Genomic DNA, 23,023 nt, shown 5'->3' with positions numbered 1-23,023 from the left:
ACACCTCTGGGTTTCTATTACAAGTTAATGTCTACATGTTTCTATTTATGGTACTTTATTCTGTACTATGTAAGGATCAGTCTGCATTCTGTATTTGTAACAGAGGTAAGAAATTCTCTACCTAGCATGTAGCTTCTGGTAGGAATCCACAGCAGTTCAGCTTGTATTTGATATTACCAGTGTTGCCTTTCCATAGGTAGGGATGATGTTGGTTAAGTTCTAGGACTTAGGGCTTTTAATACTATGGCAGGTTTACTATACTGCATAAATAGCACAATGGGGTGGGGGCCATTGGGGCCAAGACCCTACCAAATGTTTGCCCAATACATCAGCAATTAGAGTGCTTGAAGTACACCAGTCTCACATTTGTTACAGATAAATTAAGATTTGCAAAAAAAAAAAAAAGCACCATGTTTAAACATCAGCTTCTCAAAATAAATCCTGTTGGGAATATTTTATCTTTGCATCATTTTTAACAGCAATATTTAGGTTTGTTTGTTTTTACGTTTCAGTCAATTCTAGTGCACAGTTTGCCACAATGAATATTGATCTTTTTCTTTGTTTGCTTTTATTTAAACACATTCTTTAGTGATTAAGTAGCTGGGCACAGAATGATGGTGTCTATCTTCTTATCTAAAATCAAGCCCAGACAGATGCCAAATTTTGATAAGCACCAGAGCATCGCCAACTCTGCTGTACTTCAATTTGGGTCTGAGAGTGTGGCACCGCCGTTTTCAACAGAAACCAGTCCCCAAGCAGCAGCAGTAACTAACAGCAAAATTCAGTACAAAGTCTGCATGCCCTCCTACGCTGACAGGTCCTGTAACACAGACCCTATGCTGAATTTTGGTATTGGAAAATGGCAAAGGTGAGAGTGGATACTGTGGAGAGGGGAGGATCTAGACAAGAGCAAATGGGAGAGGGAGAAGGGAAAAGCACAGAGGATATCAACCTAGCCATCCTTGCTTATAGATAGCTCTACTTAAAATTCAGCTTCATCTAAAACAGAAGAAAATATAAAATAATTTTTATCCCATTCAAGGCAACTCTTGAGGGCTGCCTCTCTACCAAACTGAGCTATGCTACTACTACTAAATCATTTCTACAGCGCTACTAGACGTACGCAGCGCTGTACACATTATATGAAGGTACTTTCTCTGTACCTAGAGGGCTCACAATCTAAGTTTTGGTACCTGCAAATTGTACCTGCTATAGCTGATACCAACCTTTTTTCTCTCTAACATTTCCATATATTTTGTACTTTTATTGAGACACTGTCTCACCTGAAACACGCATGCCATACATAAATAAGAGCAATAACTTTAATATCAAACTTTACCAGTGCTGTTTCATGGGACTGTGGCTGCTTGAAATTAATGACCTCCAAAGCAAGGGTTTTTTTCACCTTGGTTAAATCTGCTTCTCTTGCAGCTTGCAGCAAAGAATGCCCTTTGAATTCATCTGTTAGAGAAACAAAAACTCTTAAGAACTACCTTAACAGTTTGAATGTCAAGAAAAAAAAATCAACTGAGAAACACTGAACTAATTAAGAGATAGAGGAGGTGCTGAAACTCTGACTTCCAAGTGCTAATTTTCACTGAGGCTAGATTTCTTCTCTGTAAACACTTGTTAGGTATACCCAATCCCAGATCCTGATTTGGAAGTAAGAGAAGAGTAGGGAGAATGAAGACTATGAAAATAAGCCACAAAGTGCAGGTACAAAGCAAAGTCTCTCACTTCTAGATGTGCCCCAAACACCTCAATACATAATTAAAGACAAACAGTAGTTTCAACTAAGAGACATTTTCAACTAAACATAGTAAAATCAAGCTACTAACAAAACAGAGAAAATGGAGAAATTTATTTAAAGCAGAATTCTCCCACTGTCAATGAAAGCAAATCAGATGCCATTTCAGATGTAAAAATCACATTCTATGAATATATTTAGGGAAAATAAACCAATTTATTGAAAGTGGGTTACCGCATAGCAGTTTTACTAGATGCAGAGGATAATTTATGACCAATTTGGACTATGTGGCTCATTAATACAGGTCAAAGGATGTGGAAAAACTTCAGATGCTCAAGGATCACCCTTACAAAGTATTTCATTTTTTAAACATAAATTGTAGAATCACTCTTTAAATGTCAAAAGAAAACCAACGTTAAAAACAAGTAGAGACAGCATATAGAGCACGGCTCAGAGGATATTTCCAAAATTCTGTTTGCTGTTTGTAGCTGTATTGTCTGTGTGAATCTTTGACTTGGAGGAGGGAGGGGGTAATGGTGCGGTAGGAAAATATTCTGTTGGTATGGAACATGGAGAAAACTGTAAGGCCTAGTTTTGAGTATAGCAATGGAAACATGTTTTGAGTGAACACTGATGTCTGTATAAACACATGCTTCAAGTGGAGTAGCATAAATCAGGGAACCTGGGCAAGTTGCTTTTATCCTTCACTAAATTGCCAAGGGTAGACCATCTTAAACAATTAGATTTACAGGTTGTCTCTCTAAAGTATAAGTCTAGAAATATTTAAGGATCAAAGAGGTTTCACAAATGTAAGAAACAGAAAACATTTAGCTTTCTTTGGTGCCTCTGAAAGGATACAGAGTGGGAGCAGTATTAAGACAAATGTCCAAGAAATTTACCTTGTTAAAACTCCCCAGACTGAAAACTTAATTCCTCCTGGTATGAACATGAATACATTTGTAGCAGTGGCCTTCTCCAGGCCAAATACTTTAGGAGTAACTCTATATGACAGTGACCACACCAGAGAAAGACACAAAATCTTTTGATCATCACACATATTTTTCTGTTTTATGCTGCTACCTGCTGCTTGTGTGCTCACTAAGTAAATGCCGCCATTCCACAATCATCAGCTCTATAGATCCTCAAGTAAAACTCAAAGTTGCTGACAGCTCTCTCTCTCTCTCTCTGCCTCCATCATCACACATATTTTTCTGTTTTATGCTGCTACCTGCTGCTTGTGTGCTCATAAAGGTGATACTGAAAACCATAGGATGAGATCAGAGTACCAAGGGAGAAAGTATAGATGGAGAAAAGAAGAGGTCCCACAACAGATCCCTGAGGTACACCAACTGATAGTGGGATAGAAGTAGAGGAGGATCCACCAGAGTATACACTAAAAGTACGATGGGAGAAAAGAAAACCATGAAAGAACAGAGCCCTGAAATCCAAAAGAGGACAGCGTATCAAGAAGTAGGTGGTGATCAACAGTGTCAAAAGCAGCAAATAGATTGAGAAGGATAAGGATAGATCTGGTCAGGAACAGGTCATTGGAGACTTTAGCAAGCACTGTTGTAGTTGAATGAAGAGGGTGAAAGCCAGATTGAAGTGGATCAAGAATAGCTTGGGATGAAAGAAAGACAAGACAACGGCAGTGAACAGCATGTTCAAGTATCTTGGACAGGAAAGGGAGGAGGGAGATGGTGCAATAGCTGGAAGGACAGGTAGGGTCCAATGAAGGTTTTTTTTAAGGAGTGGTGTGACTACAGCATGTTTGAAGGCATCAGGAACAGTCACAGTGGAAAGAGAAAAATTGAGGATACGACAGATAAAAGGGAAGACAGTAGGAGAGAGATGCTAAGTAGATGGGTGGGAATAGGATCAGATGAACAGGTAGTTAGTTTCAAGGAGGAAAGAAAATGTGCAGTTTCCTCTTCAGTGATTTCAGAACAGGAGGAAAAGGAGGTAGGGGTTGAAGGAAGGTTGAGACAATGGAGTAAGGGAAGGAGAGATGGAGGTGACTTGGTTGAGAATTCAAGTTTAATCTTGTGAACCTTATCATGAAAATACTCAGCCAGAGTCTGGGAAGAAAGCGAAGGGGGAGCTGAAGATGAAGGCACCTTGAGGACAGAGATCAGTGTGGCAAAGAGACATTGAGGGTTTGACTCAAGATAATTTATCAACTGGATGTAGTAGTCCTGTTTGGCAAGTGAAAGAGCAGACTGGAAGGAGGTCAGCAAGAATTTGAAATGTATGAAGTCAGCATGGGCACGGGATTTCAGCCAAAGGCGTTCGGCAGAGCAGGCACAGGAATGTAGGTAGCAGATGCTAGAGGTCAGCCATGGTATGCCTTACAGAATGGGGAATGGGAGGAGTGAGAGTATCCAGAGCAGAGGAGAGAGTAGTATTATAGGAAGAGACAGCCTTATTGACAGACTTGGATAACATAGTGGTTGAGAAGAGATTTGAAACATAGAAGGACAGAGCAGAAGGGTCAATCAATAGCCTGAAGATTCCTAAATGTATTGGTTGAGATTGGACAGGACTGGGGAGCAGGATGTTTAAGTGTGAAATTTATCAGATGATGGTCAGAGAGGGGAACTGGAGAGTGAGCAGTTTGAGATAAGATCAAGGACTTCAAAGGAAGAAAAGCAGTGAGACCTGAGGTGGACCGAGGCTAAAATCTACAAGAGGGTGAAAGTTGTAGCCCGACACCACCTTCACGGCCAAACAGATGGTTGTATTTTGTATAGATTTTTTTAAAGAGTAGATTTAGGATAATCCCAAAAAATGATATTTCAGTAATCAAATTTGTGATAGTAGTAATGCTTGAACAGTTGAAACCAATCTTAAAAAAAAAAAAAAAACCTTATAGATATGGACCTCATGAAATAAGCTTTCTTAACAAGAGAATTAATCTGAAGTTCAAGGAATAATGTTTGATCGATTAATATCTCCAGTATTCCGATTACTGAACATAACGTATAGTCTTGGTTTTTTAAATGATTTTTCTTGAGATGGAATATGTTGCTTGTTTACTAACATGAGTTTTGTCTTTTCTTTGTTCAACTTTAGATATCATGTTGTCCAATCACTTATTGTTTGCATATAATTTTGTATAGTTTTATTACGTGATTCAAGCATGAACTGAATGGGAATCAATACTGCGATATCATCAGCATAAATGATTATTAAATATCCCACCTTCATTTATACCAATATCGCCACAGTATTGAATCACACACGTGAATCATCTAATAAAATTATACAAAATTGTATGCATATGGGGATAGACTTAATATGTATACTATGGAAGAATGAAAAAGGAAGGGAAATATAAATGGAGATATTTCAATATCTCCATGGCAGGACTCTTTCAATTAAAGAATGTACTGGAACGAGGAAAGGGAATACAACCAGGAGTAATTTAGTTTTTTTATGAAAACAGTGGTGGATACATAGTACAATCTCCTAGAGAAAGTGGTGGCAATGAGCATAATATCCAACTTCAATAAAGCATGGGGCAAGCAAAGGATCTCTGAGCCAGAGGAATGGAGACTAGATCTTAACAGTTGGTGTGCATGGGCAAAACGGATAGGCCATGTGTCTATCTGCTGTCATTTTGTTTTCATAATAGATTGCTGGGATATTACTGTTTAAACCAAAAATAGATGCAGAAATGTAGGGTTGTGTCCTGGCTTTTTCTTAATTATAGCAAATTTGATCACAAAAATCTGTTCACTATGAAGTTTTATTTAAGCATTTAAATACATACAAGTCAATCTCTCCTTCAGCTCAGGCGTTGGAGCCATATCAACAGCACTCTTGCCATGACAGTTGACTAATGTTGGATCTGCACCATGACTCAGCAACAAGGAACAGACTTCCACACGGTTCTTGGAAGCAGCCTCATGCAATGGCGTAAACTGCCAGAGATCCATAGCATTAACACATGCTCCATGCTGAGAATAAGAAAGTAGTTTAAATGTTACTGATACAATATTTAATCAAAGGCTCTTATTTTAACAGCAGGTTATGATCTGTAAAAACAGTTTACAAATACACTGGCATACTATAAATTCCTAATTACTTCAAAGTAAATATACACATTTTTACATAGCTAAAAGGCACAAAGACACATTATCTTCAGGTCCCTTTGATTCAAAACCATACTTTATAAATGTTAAATAAAAATCATCACTACTTCAATGCCTTCCATTCTTTATTTCATATTAATGACATCAATAACTGGTGGCTTCAGGCATTTATAATTAAAGAAAAAATGAAAATGTGTATAACCAACTGGAGGGCTGTAATCTGTATGCACAAAAAGGCAGCCCATTCAACTCAACTGCTTACCAGATTAACTCTACAACTCATGAGCTTCTTTGTCTCATATGAACAAGAGCCTTTGTCTTCCTTAATCCTTCCAAGGCTGTAACTAGACCTATTTACAGTGTTTAAAATAAGTGTTCTACCCATTCTGCAAACCCTGCTGTTACTAACCAATTTTCTCCCAATCAATTCTGCCACTGCTCACAGGTCTGCGGGTTTCCTGTCCAATTTGGCTGTTTTTAAAGTTCATAAGTATTGCCATACTGGGGCTGACCGAAAGAACATCAAGCCCAGCATCCTGTTTCCAACAGTTGCCAATCCAGGTTACAAATACATGGCCAGAACCCAAAACAGTACCCATCCCACTCCACTTATTTTATAGACCTCTATCATATCTCCCCCTCAGCTGTCTTTTCTCCAAGCTGAACGGCCCTAGTCGCTAAAGCGTTTCCTCATAGGGAAGTCTTCCTATCCCTTTTAACATTTTCATCACCCTTCTCTGTACCTTTTCTAATTCCACTATATCTTTCTTCAGATGCAGCGACCAGAACTGCACATATTCGAGGTGCGATCGCACCATGGAGCGATACAAAGGCATTATAACGTCCTCATTTTTGTTTTCCATTCTTTTCCTAATAATACGTAACATTCTATTTGCCTTCTTAGCCGCCACAGCACACTGAGCAGAGGGTTTCAACATATCATCAATGATGACGCTTTGATCCCTTTCCTGGTCGGTGACTCCTAATGTGGAACCTTGCATTATGTAGTTATAGTTCAGGTTCCTCTTTTCCACATGCATCACTTTGCACTTGCTCACAACAAACGTCATCTGCCATTTGGATGTCCAGTCTCCCAGTCTTGTAAATTTTTCACAATCCTCCCGCGATTTAACGATTTGAATAACTTTGTGTCGTCAGCAAATTTAATTACCTCACTAGTTACTTCCATCTCTAGATCATTTATAAATATGTTAAAAAGCAACAGTCCCAGCACAGACCCCTGGGGAACCCCACTATCTACCCTTCTCCATTGAAAGTACTGACCATTTAATCCTACTCTCTGTTTTCTATCTTTTAACCAGTTTTTAATCCACAATACTACCTCCTATCCCATGACTCTCCAAGTTCCTCTGAAGTCTTTCATGTGGTACTTTGTCAAACGCCTTTTGAAAATCCAGATACATAATATCGACTGGCTCACCTTTACCCACGTTTGTTCACACCTTCAAAGAAATGTAATACCTTGGTAAAGCAAGATTTCCCTTCACTAAAGACATGTTGGCTTTGTCTCATTAATTCATGCTTTTGAATACACTCTGTAATTTTGTTCTTTTTCTACCATTTTTGCCTGGCACCAACGTCAGGCTCACCGGTCTATAATTTGCTGGATCTCCTCTGGAACCTATTTTTAAAAATCGGTGTCACATTGGCCACCCTCCAATCTTCCAGTACCATGCTTGATTTTAAAGATAAATTACATATTACTAACAATAGTTCTGCAAGTTCATTTTTCAATTTTATCAGTACTCTGAGATGAATACCAGCCAGTACAGGTGATTTGCTACTCTTCAATTTGTCAAATTGCCCCATTATATCCTCCAGGTTTATAGAGATTTCATTCAGTTTCTCTGACTCGTCAGCTTTGAATACCATTTCTGGCACCGGTATCTCTCCTAAATCTTACTCAGTGAAGACCAAAGCAAAGAATTCATTTAATCTCTCTACTATGGGGCTTTGTCTTCCCTGAGTGCACCTTTTACCCATCAGTCATCTAGCAGTCCAACTGATTCTTTTGCCGGCTTCTTGCTTTTTACATACCTAAAAAAAATTTTTACTATGTGTTTTTGCTTCCAACCCAATCTTTTTTTCAAAGCCCCTCTTTGCCTTCCTTATCAGCGTTTTGCATTTGACTTGTCATTCCTTATGCTGTTTCTTATTTTCAGTCGGATCCTTCTTCCATTTTCTGGAAGATTTTCTTCTAGCTCTAATAGCTTCCTTCACGTCCCTTTTTAACCATGCCGGTTGTCATTTGGTCTTCCTTCCTCCTTTTTTAATAGGTGGAATATATTTGGCATGGGTTTCGTATTTTTGAACAGCATCTATGCCTGCATAAATTTTTGTCCTGCCTCATCAACATTCCTGCTCTATCCCAGGCTCTGGCCCAAGGGCTTATTTCAGAGTCAGTTTCTAGCTGTTTTTGTCCTGCCTCTGCGTTCCTGCTCTACCACAGGCCAGGTCTGCTCTCAAGGGCTTGGTTCAGCAGGCACAGGGTGGGGGGTTAATTCCCCCCCACAATCATTGGGCTATTTTTGGGCACGAATTGGGCTGGGAAAAATTTCAACATCTGGCAACACGGATGACAGCTCAATCAGAGCTGCCTGGCACATCAGCCCTTTGTCGATTAGCGCAGTTCTGTGGCTCACAATAGGCTCACAGTATCCATGGAATACCCTCACATTCTCCAAGACTCCCTGCTCAATCAGAAAACCTGCACAGAATGGAAAGGGTCGGTTTTGAAACAAAGACTATGCTGGCTTTCAATACTGTATACAATAAAGGCCATAACTAGCAGCTGTGACCAAAAATATTTGTTATACTTTCAGCAATCAGTGAATCCATTGGATCGGTGTGGTATGCAGGAAATGCACAACAGTGGAGTATACCTGGGAACGTTTGGATGTTGCACACCATAAGAAAGTGTAATTCAGTTAGTGATTTTTGGATGTGTCACGTCTGTGGCCATGACCACCCTCAGCCTTACCTTCTTTCTGGGGGTCAGCAGCTCTGCTGGCTTCTGTCTGTGTTTGTCTTGTCTCTAATCTCTGTGCTGATTGCTTCACTAGACCTCACCTGTGTGGGCTATGCCTCTCTAGGGAGCCAGCATCTAAGATGGCTGCCACCGGCTCTGTGCCAGCTTCCAAGATGGCTCCTGCTTGTCTTTCCTGTGGGCTCACTTCCTATGTGTGTCAAGCCTCTCTTTGGGGTCAGTGTACTTCCTGCTTCTGTCCTAGTGCAGGTGACTCATCAGTGAGCGCCTTCATAAGGAAGTGCTGTGCTTGCAGTCAGTGCCTTTGCATAAGTGTTATGCTCTTAGGCCAGGTCAGGTTAGTAAGTGTCTGCTGCACTACTGCTTAGCCTCTCTCTGGGTTCCAGCCCAGTTTTTTTCTGTGTCTGTGTCTCTGTTGTCCTTCCGTGGAGGGTCTTCCCTGCCACTGTCTGTCTGTGGACTGCGGGTCCTTCCTGGCTTACCCTGTGTTGGGGTGAGGCCTCTGTTCCTGGCTTACCCTGGGTTGGGGTGAAGCCTTTGTCCTGGTTTACTCTGTCTGTTCTCCTGTCTGCCCCAAAGACCCTTGGCCTGTTATTCCTGGTTACTCTGTTTGCACTGCTGCCAGCCCAAGACCCCTGGCCTGTTCTTCCTGGTTTGCTCTCTTAACCCTAAGTCCTGCCTTGCCCAGCCTGTGTGCCTACCCTGCTTGTATATCCTGAGTGTATATCCTGAATCCTGTATCTGTCTAGCTAGTGTGTATTTCCTGGGTGGTTATTCCTGTATCCTGTCTCCACCTAGCTAGAGGGTTTCCCTGTGGGTATTCCCGGATCGCCGTTCTGCCTAGTGTGTATGCTGCCCTAGTCCTTGCTCCTGCTCAGCTTCTGTACGCCTTGTGTTCCTTGGTCTGTCTTCTGGGTCTTGCTAGTGGCTGTGCAGCAGCACACTGTCTGTGTTTAGTTCCTAGTCTAGTCTCCCTCGTGTTTCCTAGACCCAGGGTGGGTCCTCTGGCTCTTCCGTTTCTGCCTCATCCTGCAAGTCCTGCCGGCCACCTGCACTTCGGAGCTCAACTCCGGAGGAATGGTGGCTAAGTGCAGGTGAAGCTGTCCCTGTTTCGTCTGTTCTAGTTGCCTGCCTTGTACTACTCCAGTCCAGAGTTCCAGTACTGCTCTTCTGTGTTTCCAGTCCCGAGGTGGTCTTGCCTGCCGCTGCCACTCCTCGGCAGTGGCCCAAGGGCTCACGAATTCCAGTCCTGCCTCGAGGACCTGACAGGATGCCAAGGCCTTCAAGAACGCAGCAATATGCCTGACAGTACCACAGATCATTTACACTGAAATTTTAACACTACCATACACAGCAGTAAAATGCCCTTGTCTTGCTTGCTCTCCACATTGCAATTTTTCTTTCCTATTCCCAATTTCCCTCTTCTACTCCTGTGTCTCTGCAGCTTTTCTTCCTTGGTTATATTTGCTTTTGCTCCTCTTCTTCTATCTATATTGTCATGATTTCCTCTGTGACTTTCTGTGCTAGTCCACTCATTTCATTGTGATGCTCTTTTATTCACTACACCCCCCTCCTACTTCCTCTCTGGTGGCCCACTCTCTTGTATCTCTATTCTCCCCACCATCCATTGCCCCCTTTTCATTATCCAACTCTCTGCAATATCATTTTGTTCTTCTCTCTCCCACACTTGCACCCCTCTGTCCCCCTGCTGCCCCTTTTTCCCCTTCCTCTGTACCTCACTCGAGTCGCCTTCTGCTCCTTCCCATTAACTCTATAATTAAAAATAAAAATGCTAGAGTAACAGCGTGTGGAAGACTCTCTCTCCTACAACCACTACTCTTGGGTAATTGTGTCACTGCCCAATGCAGAATTTGCATAGAATTGCCACATAGAACTCTGGTCAGGGACCAAGAAGAAGCAGCAGCAGCAATTTGCATGGTTCCCCCCAGCACACACCCTGAGTACGTCTTCTTACTCTTCCTCCTCCCCCTGGTGCTGATCTGCAGAAGAGAAGAGTTACTGCAAATAAACTACATCCTCCTCTGTCCTCTGGAGCTGACTGCTGAAACTGAACTATGGGGCTATTCAAATTCAGAAGTGAGCCTGGATGGCAGGAGGAGGATGTGGCTCAAAGCTCTCCTCCGCCTCTTATGCAATCAGCAAAGGATATCCTGTTGGGGGTGTTCACCCTGTAAATGGGTAAAAAGCTGGGGGTTGAACCTACAATGTGATTGTTGGGCAGAATGGATGGACTGTTCAGGTCTTTATCTGCCGTCTTTTACTACTAGCCGTTGAGCCCGTAAAAACGGACTAGTAAAGGAAGGGGGGGGGGGTCGCCGCCGCCACCCCTCCACCCGGGCCAGGTACGTGGCTTCACTATTCAAACCGCCGGAACGCAGCACACAGCTCATATGAGCTGCCGTCGGCCTTCCTTCTTCTCTGCGTGTGTTCCGCTCTCGTGTGACGTAACATCGGTGAGGGCGGGACACAGGCAGGTAAGGATGGCCGACGGCAGCTCAGATGAGCTGTGTGCTGCGTTCCGACGGTTTGAATAGTGAAGCCAGGTACCCGGGCCGGGTGGAGGGTGGGTGGCGGCAGCCACTCCGGGTGGGTGGGGGGAGCGGTAGCGGCAACCCTGGGGGGGGGAGCGGTGGCGACGGCGGTTCTCTCACTCACAGGTGCGCAGGTTCCCTCTCTGTCACGCCCCCGTCATCACGTATTGACGCAGGGGCAGGACAGAGAGGGTCTCTACTGCGCATTTGCGAGTGAGTACGCCTCTTGCCATTTATATGTTTGATGTTACAAGAGAGTGGGAGGAGTGCAAACAAGCCTAGGAAGGGATTCAAGTTAAAGAGGGGCATAGGACTGACTGGGGAGGGGAGTCAAAACTGAGCAGGGAGAAAGCTGGGGGTGTCAATTCTGAGGCAGGAAGAAGCTAGACCTCTATGATGGAGGAATTCCATGCAAAAAAAAAAATTACAAATAAAGAATTCAGAATTTTAAAATACTGTTTGCATAATTGCAAATTTTTTCTGCAGAAATCCCCCACTATAAACAACTATGTTTCACAGAAACTAGAGAACAGGGAAAGGGCACTGGTACAGCAGTGTACTGTATGCTGGAGAAAAGTGACTCTGCCCCTCCAAGTGGCATACAGTGCCACTATTCTCTCCTAGCCCCCAAATCCCAGGCCATGGAAGTGAGATTCAGACAGGAGGCAGCAAATTTTGAAACTACCTAAGGTGACAAAAAAAAACCAAAAACCTCTTGTTCAAGTTCAGAGTTGTTTGCACTTTACAGCACCCTTGCACATCTTCTTCAATGTACCACTCTCATTATAAGCCTGAAACCCTTTCAAAAATTGAGGCCCCTGATGTAAGTTGAACTCCGCTTACCCCCCATGCTGTCTGCTGAGATGTTTTTAATGCGTACAATGTTGTCATTGTAAATAACATACTATGTCATAATGTGCACTTTATTTGAATATTTTTACCACTCAATTGTTTATTGCCTATGTCCAAGTTAAACTTCCTGTACATCACCTTGGGTGAATGTCTTTAAAAAAAAAAAGGTGGTAAATAAATCCTAACTAATAAATAAACACACACACACACAAGAAATAAAGTTGCTTAAAGAAAAGCTATGAGTCATTTTACAAATGCTACAAACTTATTCCCCTGTTTACTAAGCCACACTAGCTAGCAGTTGCCATGCACTAATGCTGACAAAGCCCAATGGGCTGTGTCAGCATTGCCGCGCGGCTTAGTAAACAGGAGGGTTGGTATGAAATGAAACACTGAAAACAATGCAGTCAATATAAAATACAGATGTTATCTAAATATTAACACTATCACTTGTATTTCCTATCAAAGTAGTGATAACTAAAAAAAATAATTTTTCAAGCTAAGAAACTATGCTAATAAGAAAAAAACCAGAGTATTTTTGCTTACCTTTAGCAACAACTCGGTAACTTCAAAGTGTCCATATGAACATGCATTATGGAGGGGAACAAGCCCACTAGATTAATTAAACAAATTAACATGTTTAGGAAATGCAAAAATGTTCTAGAGAAAAAAAACAAGAGAAATCATTGTAAAATCAGCTCCAAACCAAACTGGTTTTTCACGTATAGGTTTCTATGCTATAGAAGGTACAGAAACTCAAACGTGGATGGACAATTAATACATTATTCTAATCTTGTAGTATAATTTAGGAAGAGTTTCCTATGTAACATGAAGATAAAACAAAGTTGCTTACCTGTAAAGGGAGTACTCTGTAGGCAGTAGGGCAACACAGTCACACTAATTGATGGTGAAGCAGTGTGTGTGGAACTCTCATCTAAGTCAGAAAAGCCTTTAAACTTCCCTGGGCATATGGGGGCATTCCCAAGTTAGTATAGTCTCCCTCCCCCACCCCCCTAAATTCAGTTCAGTACAAAGCAAAAAACACTGTTTAATTTAGAACTTTTACTTTTTTTTTTGGGGGGGGGGGGGGGGGGAGGAAGAGCATGGCTGTATTCCCCCTTCTACAGAGAACCTCCATTACAGGTAAGCAACTTCATTTTCTCCTGAGACAAGCATGGGAGATAAAGGCACACTAATTGGCGATTCAAATGAGGGTGGTTAGCCTTTCCAGTTTCATGTGCTTTTCTTTTCTTTTTTTTTCTTGAAGGAAAGATGTTACATGAGCACCACCTGTCCAAAGGCTGTATCTATGGATAAAGAAGCATCCACATGGTAAATGAATGTGTGAATGGATGTCCACGTAGCAGCTCTGCAGATGTTACCAATGGTAGTTGCCGCAGCTCAGAGGTGATGAGGTCTGACCTTGGCTAGAAAGCAAAAGGCTGGCTTTGTGATAAGAAAAGGTAATGCAGTCTGAGCTCCAGGTAGAGAGAGAGAGAGAGAGAGAGAGTGTTTAGATGCCTGCAATCCTATTAGGACTGTAGATAACATAGCTACAAGGTTCATGGCTTAAAGATAGAAACACAATGCTCTTCTACAGTCTAATGAGTGCAGATTTTTTTTCTGCTTACCAGAAGCAGGGAAAATAAGAAACTAAATAGAATATTTTGAATATGGTGAAATTTCGATACAATTTTTGCTAGGAATTTGGAATGAGTTTGTAGAACTACTTTGCTGGTAAAGAATTGCAAGTAAGGATTATAATGAACCAATGCATGAATTTCACTAATTCTTCTGGCCAAAGTGATTGCTATAAAGGATACAGTCTTTCAGGTGAGTAATTTGATTAGAATGCCCTGGAGGTTTTAAGAGAGCTTCCATAAGAGCTCGAAGTATCACATTAAGATCCCATGGTTGTAATGGGTCACAGGCAGGTAGAATCCCAATAGAGAGTTTGCAACAAAGGCAAAAGTAACCAAGGAGCCTTTAAGGGGCAAGCAGAGTAATGATTACAAATTATCCCTGTGAACTGCTAAGCAGCTTGTAGATACAAAAAAAAAAAAAAAAAAAAACACTTTGAAATGTCTGTATACAAATGCTAGAAGCCTAAGAAATAATATGGGACAGTTAGAGTACATAGTACTAAGGGAGAAATTACCAACATGGGCTAGCATTAAGTCATATTATTTTACTGTTCACCTAATTACTAGTAACAGTCTCATTACATAAAATGGGACCTGTGCTAAAATAGAATAACACATCGTAATTGATAATTACACCTCTAAACAAAGAGAGTGATATAATAGACACCTCAGAGAGCTGGTGGAAGGAGGATAACCAATGGGACACTACTGCCAGGATATAAAGTATATCATCATGATAGAGTGATCGGAGTATTGTGTGTTAGAGGGAATTGAGTCAAACAAAAGAAAATCAGCAGGAAACAAACAGCATTTCCATATGGTAAGGGAAAGAGAATATTGGTAGTGCTATACTACTACTGTCTGCCTGTACATAATGAAATATTAAAAATTAGGGACATTTGCAAATTTGACAACACTATAACAATGGGTGATTTCAATTACCCAATACTGGCTGGATAAATGTCGTGTCAGGGATTGCTGGGGAAGTAAAATTCCTAAATGAAATGATTGGAACTAACAAAGGAGGGGTACTATTTTACATCTAGTCCTTAGTGGAATGCAGGACTTGGTGTGAGAAGTAATGGTGTTAGGTCCAACTGAAAACAGTGATCAAAATCATCAAATCTGAGTTAATATCTAAAGACAATAAGAAAATCTACTGCCCCATCATTTAACTTACAAAGGGCCAACTATGATAAAATGAGGAAAATGTTTTAAGAAAAACCTAAAACTGTAAAGGTTAGGAGTTTAAATAAGGCACGGCCATTGTTTAAAAACGTCACTGTGGAAGTCCAGACCAGATGTATTCCATATATCGAAAAAGATGGAAGGAAGATCAAACAATAGCTAGCACGGTTAAACGGTGAGGTGAAAGAGGCTGAGCCAAAAGAACATCTTTCAAACAATGGAAAAAGGATCCAAATGAAGAAAACAAGAAGCAGCATAAGCACTGACAAGTTAGATGCAAAGTATAAAGGAGGCTAAAAGAGAATTTGAAAAGAAGCTTGTCATAGAGGGAAACCTCACAGTAAAACCTTTACAGTTACATTAGATAACAGAAAGCCTATGAGCTAATCAGTTAGACTGGTAGATCATTATAAGGAGTAAAAGGAGCATTCAGGAAAAACAAAGCCATAGTAGAGTAAATGAATTCTTTCCTTTACTCTTTACTGAGGAGGATGTAAGGGCTCTATCTGTGCCAAAAAAAAGTGGTTAAAGCGTGATAAGGAAGAACAGAAACATCTCGAACTTGGAAGATGTAATAAGCCAAATCAAGAAGTTAAAGAACAGCAAATCACCTGGACTAGATGTTATACATCCCTGAGTACTGAAAAGTCAAAAATGAAACTGTAGTTCTACTATTAGTGCCTTAAGATAAGTGGGCTCTTGATTTGATTTGATATTGAACAAGTAACATATAATCAAAAAGGAGGACATTGATTTAAAAATTGCTTGAAAACAGAAATAAAATTAAGTAAAAAAAACAAAACTGAAAAGCAGACCAATGACAAACTAAGAGTTCATTCCACTCTTGATATAGTGGAACAAATGCTCTCTGAAGGTCCATAGCTATAATTTTTATTTTAATAGAGCAATTATACTGTTGGGAAAGTTTGAAAACTTTGATTGATGTTTCTCTTGCTTTGAGATATTTAGTTCTATATAAAGGTTTTATTAAAACCCATTAGTTGTCCTGCATCTCCTCTGCTTTTCTCTGGAGAACAGACCTCCATCAACCTTCATCCTTACCGACGTTTACCCTAACAATTCCATTTAAATTCTTTTTAAGCTTCCAAAAGCTAAAGATTTTGTAGTATTTTGACACTTTCAAGTTAAGTGAGCTCCCTCTTGATCTATACATACTGTTAGTATAAAAGCATTACCGTTTATATTAAGTAAATAATTGATTTCAATAAGAAAAAGCTAGCTGCACTATAAATGTAAAGCTAAATTCCACATCGAGAAATGATAGATAACTGGAGCTTTATCCCTACAGTAAAACGTTCAATCAAGTTGGCTCAGCCCAGGTGAAGCAAAGCTGTCGCAGTGTGCATAATAGCCTGGATACCAGATATCATGCTGTTGCAATGTAAAGACTGGGTAATTTACATGCTTTCCCATACTATATATTCTATTACTACAGGCAGCTACCAGAATTAAATAGACAAGGACTATGGCTATGTACAAATGAGAAAAGTTCAAACAGATTAAACACAGAATGTTTTCATTTTATTGGTGAAAGAACTATGCCAGTGTTTTCACACATTTTCTAGTACAGTGAGAAAATAGAAAATTCAAAGTTAAAATTATGCACAAATATCTTAACATTTTACTGATGTGGTAAAAGTGTTACAAATTAAAGGGGTCCTTTTACTAAGCTATGGTAGAAAGTGGCCTTAGCGCACCCTTACGTGGGTTTTTCCCATGTGCTAAGGCCATTTTTACCACAGCAGTAAAATGACCAATTTTCCCTTTTTTTTACATTAATGGCCACGTGCTAATGGTAAAACAAAAATTACTGAGGGAGCACACACCAAAATCCTATTTTGTAGGCCTTAAGGGCTCATGCGGTAATTCTATGCTAATCAATTAGAGCACTACAATACGGACACGTTTAGTGCTAGAACACCCATTATCCGGTCTCAGACACGCCTCCCTCTGTGCAAAAAAATACAAATATTTTTTAGCATGTGGGTAAGTATGCACCAATTGGGAACTTACCCTAGGACCCTGGAGCACATCCCATGGTAAGCCTTTTTAAGCTGCAATAGGTGCACACTAGCACTTACCAGAGCTTAATAAAAGGACCCCCTCATTTTGGATTTAACAAGACAAGGTAATTGAGTTTAAAATGAAAAAAGCAAATACTTCAGACTATCCTCCAAGAGATGGTTGTATTCTTGTGGAACTATGAAAATGTAACATTAAACTTATACATACAATTCGGACACCACCAATACAGCTACTCCATTGCTAGAATAATACCTTATGTATTATAAATTGTCAGACCTGTTAAAGAGTGTTTCGATGACAAAAAGCTTATGACCTTGGCCCTAAGTGCTGAATATTTGCAACCACTTATGAAACATCTTCCCATGAGAATAAAGGCCTGCCTCACCTGCAACAGGTTTTCTGTATACAGCAGAATTGATCAGGTACATAAGTGGGCGATGTCATTACATGTCGCTGGGAAGAAGTGCTTTCCCAAGGGCTCAGGATTTAGTGTAACACTCTGAGGGTACAAAGCCACTCCCACACTCACCAGTCTCCTCAGCTCCTGGGTTGGTTCCACAGCTCAAGAAGTAATGCAAGTCTGAAAGGTGAGAGGTATTATGTGCCTGATCAATCCTGCCATCTACAGGATTGGAGTAGGATTGTGGATAGGAGTGGCCTAGTGGTTAGAGTGGTGGACTTTGCTCCTGGGGAACTGAGTTCGATTCCCACTTCAGGCACAGGCAGCTCCTTGTGACTCTGGGCAAGTCACTTAACCCTCCATTGCCCCAGGTACAAATAAGTACCTGTATATGTAAGCCGCATTGAGCCTGCCATGAGTGAGAAAGCGCGGGGTACAAATGTAACAACAAAAAAAAACACCTGATACAAGTCAGGAACAAAGCTTTTTCGACAAGCAGGAAAGATCAAGCATAGAAGCAAGTGCTTCCCAAGCTCAGGCTGCTCTCCTTTACATGCCATCCATTATTCAGGAGAAATCCACACATCAAAAATGTGCAAGATTTGCAACATTATATAGGCAGCCCACCCATACAAATGAATTGTCTTATATAACGAATGGTCCAAACAACAGCACGAGTTTTAAAAAGGGCTAGCCACTGCTTTACACATAGTTTTAGTAAAGTAAACTTCAGGAGAATCATAGTAGCTGCACTGGTGATGAGATTTCATTTAAGAAGATAGAACACCAAATTGTTCATAACAAAACTGGATGCAGGGTGCATACATTTATACAGAAAATATGAAACAATTATAGAACAAGCTCCTTAATTTGTAATTTATGTTTGAGTTGTGTAAAAATCTTTTATAATCCTGAAATGTTTTCTTGATATCAATTAATTCCTAGGAAGATGAATAATATTTTTAAAGAAGATTTTAAATTATCTTTTAAATTGGTTGGATTTCATTGGTCAATATTAAGATATATGAATTGTTCATTTTAATACAGTTATAGATCACTGATACAGGCACTCAGCCAAAATACAGTCTTGTCAGATTATTGGAGCTGTGGTTTCAAGAAAAACTGTTTCCACAAGTTGGCTCCCCAACTAAATATTCAGGCTTCCTTTTCTTTTGTCTCTCTTTTCTTGGATTTGCCAAAGCATCCTCCCCCCTTCGTTTTTTTGGGTTGGTTAGAGGAAGGCCAGTTTCATTAGGACTGAAAAACAAAAAGCTCCACAGACTAAGTAATTCAGCTGGAATTTATTTTTTAGGGTAGCATCCCAGAGTGTTTGCAGTCCAGAGTGCAAAGGGACATCAGGCATGGATTCTTATGACATTTTGGATAAAATGTAGGGAAGACTATTTCTTCCCTGAAGCAAGAATATGAAATGAGATCAAAGAACTATATTGTTTATGATGAAGAGTATATGTATATAGGCAACTGTAACTAAAGTTTGAGGTTCACTTATTCTTCTAGCTGACTTAACTGCTACCAAAAAAAGATACCACCCAGGTTACATGCTTATGTTATCCGACCTCCTTGGCTCAGACAACATTCATCAAAGATGTAAGAACAATGCTGATGTCCCGGGATACATGATGCTTCTGTATGTACAGTGCTGTAATGCTATAGAAATAATAACAGTAGTCTTGGTGGTTTGATGTAAAGAAGCCAATTTCTGGATCAATCAACTATAGCACACTGGAAGCCTGTTGACCAGGGCATGGTAAGGTTGAGAGTGTGCAAATATGTTCTCTGATAGAGGACAACAGAGATAGTACATGTGGTTCAAAATGTTGTCAGGAGACCACCAAATGGAATCCTGTCCCTTCATGATACTGCTAGTTATTTCTATAGTGCTGCTAGATACAAACAGTAAGACAATTACTGCTCAACAGAGCTTACAATCTATTCAAGAAAACACAAACAGAATAAATCAGAGATTAGGGAGTTACATTTATTATGGTATGGTTAAACATGGGCATTGAACAGGTGAATAAAGGTAGGCTCAAAAAGGTATGCCATATGGTGAAGCAAGATGTAAGGGACAGAGTTTGGAATTGGCAATGGAGAACGATACAAGTCAGAGTGACTTACCTGATGGAGACCCCAAAAAGGGATGCAGGGAGAGGTAAGGAAGGGGCACATTTTGGTGATGTTACAAAGAAAGAAATGATGGGTTTTAGCAATTGGATTTGTGCAAAAACAGGAGTCAACGATGACCCCAAGATTATGAGCCGAGGAGACAGGGAGGCTGAGTATTATCAGGAGATGTAGGAAACATGAAAACTCTTTCAACTGAAGGCATAGGTACATATGATAGACAATTTTCTTTTGACATGGAAGATGACCTGAAAATATGTTGGAAGTCTCAGCCTTGAGACAAAAACAGAGCCCACTGCCATGCTGTGAGATTTCATGATTTGAAGAGAGATGAAGAAAGGAGCTCTTACTTTACACCGCTTTGCCGCTAATTGCAAAAAGTGGTATATTAAAAACAAACCATAAACCATATCATGAGTGGTCAGCAATGAAAACTCTGAGCCTACCCAGTGATAGAACTGCATGAGTTTTATGTTAGAGGAAGCAGTTCTCTTGAATGTAGTGGGTGGGTATGAGTATCATGGTGTAAGGCCTCTGTTGGAATTTGTGCAGGGTCCTTGTTATTAGCAGTACAGAGGAGAAGTCAAGTGCAAAGTAGGGCTAGCCTTGCATTTCTACGGCTAAAAAAGGATCCCTCAAGAAGGAAAGATGCCATACAGAGTTTTCCTGGCCAGGGACCACTGGGGAAACTACAGAACTCTACTGAACCCATTGACCAAACCCAAGGTCTTCTGGGATGGGAGTAGGAAATGTACATCATGAGAGAGGTCTGTTATATATGTAATCATCATGAGCATAATCAATAAATCTAAGAGACATACAGCTTCATTCATAGAAGAGGTATAAGACTACAGAAAAAGAAAAATGGGGCCTGTCAAACAGTTTAGAAGTGAAGCAGACCACCCATGTGTAGGACAGCGTGCATGCATGTGTTCAAATGGACATCAGCTGTGATTATTGGAGGTAGGCCACTGTGGAGGGAGGTGGATGGAAGTTTAAAGAAAAAGGAACTGGTGGGAAAAGCAAAGCCAGTCAATTTCTGCACAGATATAGACACTCTTGGCATACCTCCAAAGCCAGGAGTGGCAGAGACATGGAAGAAGAGTATTCACACACTGTTTGGTCATGACTGAAACACAGACAGATGTAACAACATAATAGATATAATTTCTGCCACACTGCAGCCAAATGTGAGCCCTCAACTCTGGCTGGAATATGACAACAAACTAATAAACCTTAATTTAAGATGAAGAGGCAATGAACAGCAGCTTGAAGAACAAAAACGAAGAAAACCTCATGATAAATGGAAGAGCTTTGTTTCCGTTCCCATTTGGTAAAGTGGAAAAGTGCCTCGGGTGAAATCTCTTCATAAAGGTGGTTAATAAATCCCAATAAACAAACAGAACACAAAACTAAAGAGCTGAGAGGAGTGCTGTACATGCTCAGAATTTTATACTCATTCTGAGCTCTGGCTCTCTCCCAGTGAGGTGTAGAAACGTCAACTCATTTGTATGCTTTTCTCAATCCTGCTCAACAGTGTGAAAAAATGTTTGCAGAAATTATGTCTTACCTAATAGTTTTCTTTCCTTTAGTCAGCTATACTCTTCTGCACAAATGGGTGTTATTTCCTACTAGCAGAAGGAAGTAGAGAAAAAAAAAAAGCTGAGCTTTACCAGTGACATTACTGGTATTAGCTGGTGGTGCTCCCTGGAAAGATCCAGTACATATCTGCCAAAAGTAGCAGAAGGTCCCTTTGTGTAAAGCACCCATGCACATCAACAACTGTGAATAGCTGCTACATACATGCTATTCATGTATGTACTGTGGTTCAACGATAATCCAGCAAGGATAACACCACAGAGTAGGACTCGCTACCCTGCATACTCTAGGATACAACAATCTCACAGGAACCCATATTGCTATAAATTGTAATATGTGTGCTTTGACTTTTTTTTTTTTTTTAAATTCACGGAACGTGAAAGCGCAGAGGACACCCAGAGTCCCAAGCTGTGTCTTCTGAGGGCAAGTACACAACAGTGTAGCTGAATAAGGAAAGAAAATTATATTTTTTTATTAGGATTTATTTACTGCCATGTTGAAGGAATTCATTCAAGGCGATATATAGTAAGAATAAATCAAACATGAGCAACAGACAATTATAGCAGTAAAAATATTCAAATGATGTCAACACAATTAGGTAGAACATAATTTCTCCTTCCATAGCATTTAGCTACACTGTTCTGAATTAGTGAGATGTACTGAAGTAGATCCACTAGGCAGGTGAAGACAAGGCCCCCTGAATCATAGCCTAGCCAAGGTCCACACAGACCCTCGCAGACACATTCAATCCATAGTGCTTGACAAATGAATGGAGTGACAACCACTCTACAAATATCTTCAGGAGTCACCGCCTAGGCCATTGCCTAAGAAATGGCCTGAGCCCTTGTGGCGAGGGGCCTTCAGGACCTCAGGCGATTCTTGTAAATGTAGGCAGTCTCAATAGCTGCCTTGGCCCACCTCACAATAGAGGCTTTAGAGGTCACCCAGCCCCTTCTAGAGCCATGAAAAAAAAAAAAAAAAAGAGGGGATTGGAGAGGTGAAAATTGTTCATCTCCTTCAGGTACCATAGCAGTATCCTCCGGACATCCAGCTTGTAGAGCCTTTGGTCTGCAGGAACGAAGCTTTCCTCCACAAAGGAGGGCAAGCAAACTTCCTGATTCACATTAAAAGGAAAAACAACCTTATGGAGAAAGAAATGGACTATTCACAGATAAACTGAATCCTCCAAAACAGAGAGCTCTGTTGCTCGGAAACTCTTTGATCCAAGGTGATGGCAACCAGAAAGACTGTCTTGAGAGTGAGGTCTTTAATGGAAGCTGAGCGCAGAGGCTCAAATGGAGCCTCGGACAGCACTTGGAGAACCACATTAAGGTTCCATGAGGCAAAGGAGGGATGTCTTTGGGGAGGGGGGTGCAAATGTGCCATGTTACTCAGGAAACAGCACACCTCCCTGAGGACAGGGAGCTGCCCTTCACCATATTCCAAAGAACTGAAAAAAGCAGCCACCGGGACCCCTCAGAGAGCCCCACGTCAATCCCTGATCCAGACACTGTTGCAAGAAGTCCAGAATATCGAGGACCTGAGCCCTCCAAGGGAATAAAAACCATCCCACACACCAGGTTTCAAAAACCTTCCATAGCTAGACATAAGCCAGAAACGTGAAAGATTTCTGAGGGAAGAGCAACATAGCAACCACCATCAGAGAAAAATTGTATTTCTTTAAGCCCCTCTTCTCAATGGCCAGACCATAAGCCAGAAAGGATCCAGTTCTTCCATTTCTACCGGCCCT

At 40.8% G+C, this 23,023-nt stretch overlaps 1 protein-coding gene across 1 annotated transcript in view; it reads right to left on the bottom strand.

The window, feature by feature from the left end:
• The window catches only part of TNKS (tankyrase), a 505,381-nt gene that overhangs the window by 267,709 nt on the left and 214,649 nt on the right, over positions 1–23,023 (bottom strand). Inside the window, exons 7-9 of the mRNA XM_030194488.1 lie at positions 12,799–12,865; positions 5,520–5,706; positions 1,340–1,461 (exon numbers count right to left, since the gene is read on the bottom strand). Coding sequence (XP_030050348.1) covers positions 1,340–1,461; positions 5,520–5,706; positions 12,799–12,865 — 376 coding nt within the window. The remainder of the gene's footprint in view (positions 1–1,339; positions 1,462–5,519; positions 5,707–12,798; positions 12,866–23,023) is intronic.

This window comes from Microcaecilia unicolor, chromosome 2 (genome assembly GCF_901765095.1).
Source record: "Microcaecilia unicolor chromosome 2, aMicUni1.1, whole genome shotgun sequence".
Lineage (NCBI taxonomy): Eukaryota > Metazoa > Chordata > Amphibia > Gymnophiona > Siphonopidae > Microcaecilia > Microcaecilia unicolor.
The sequence above is the reverse complement of the archived record's forward strand: the minus strand, read 5'-3'. Positions and strand labels throughout refer to the sequence as shown.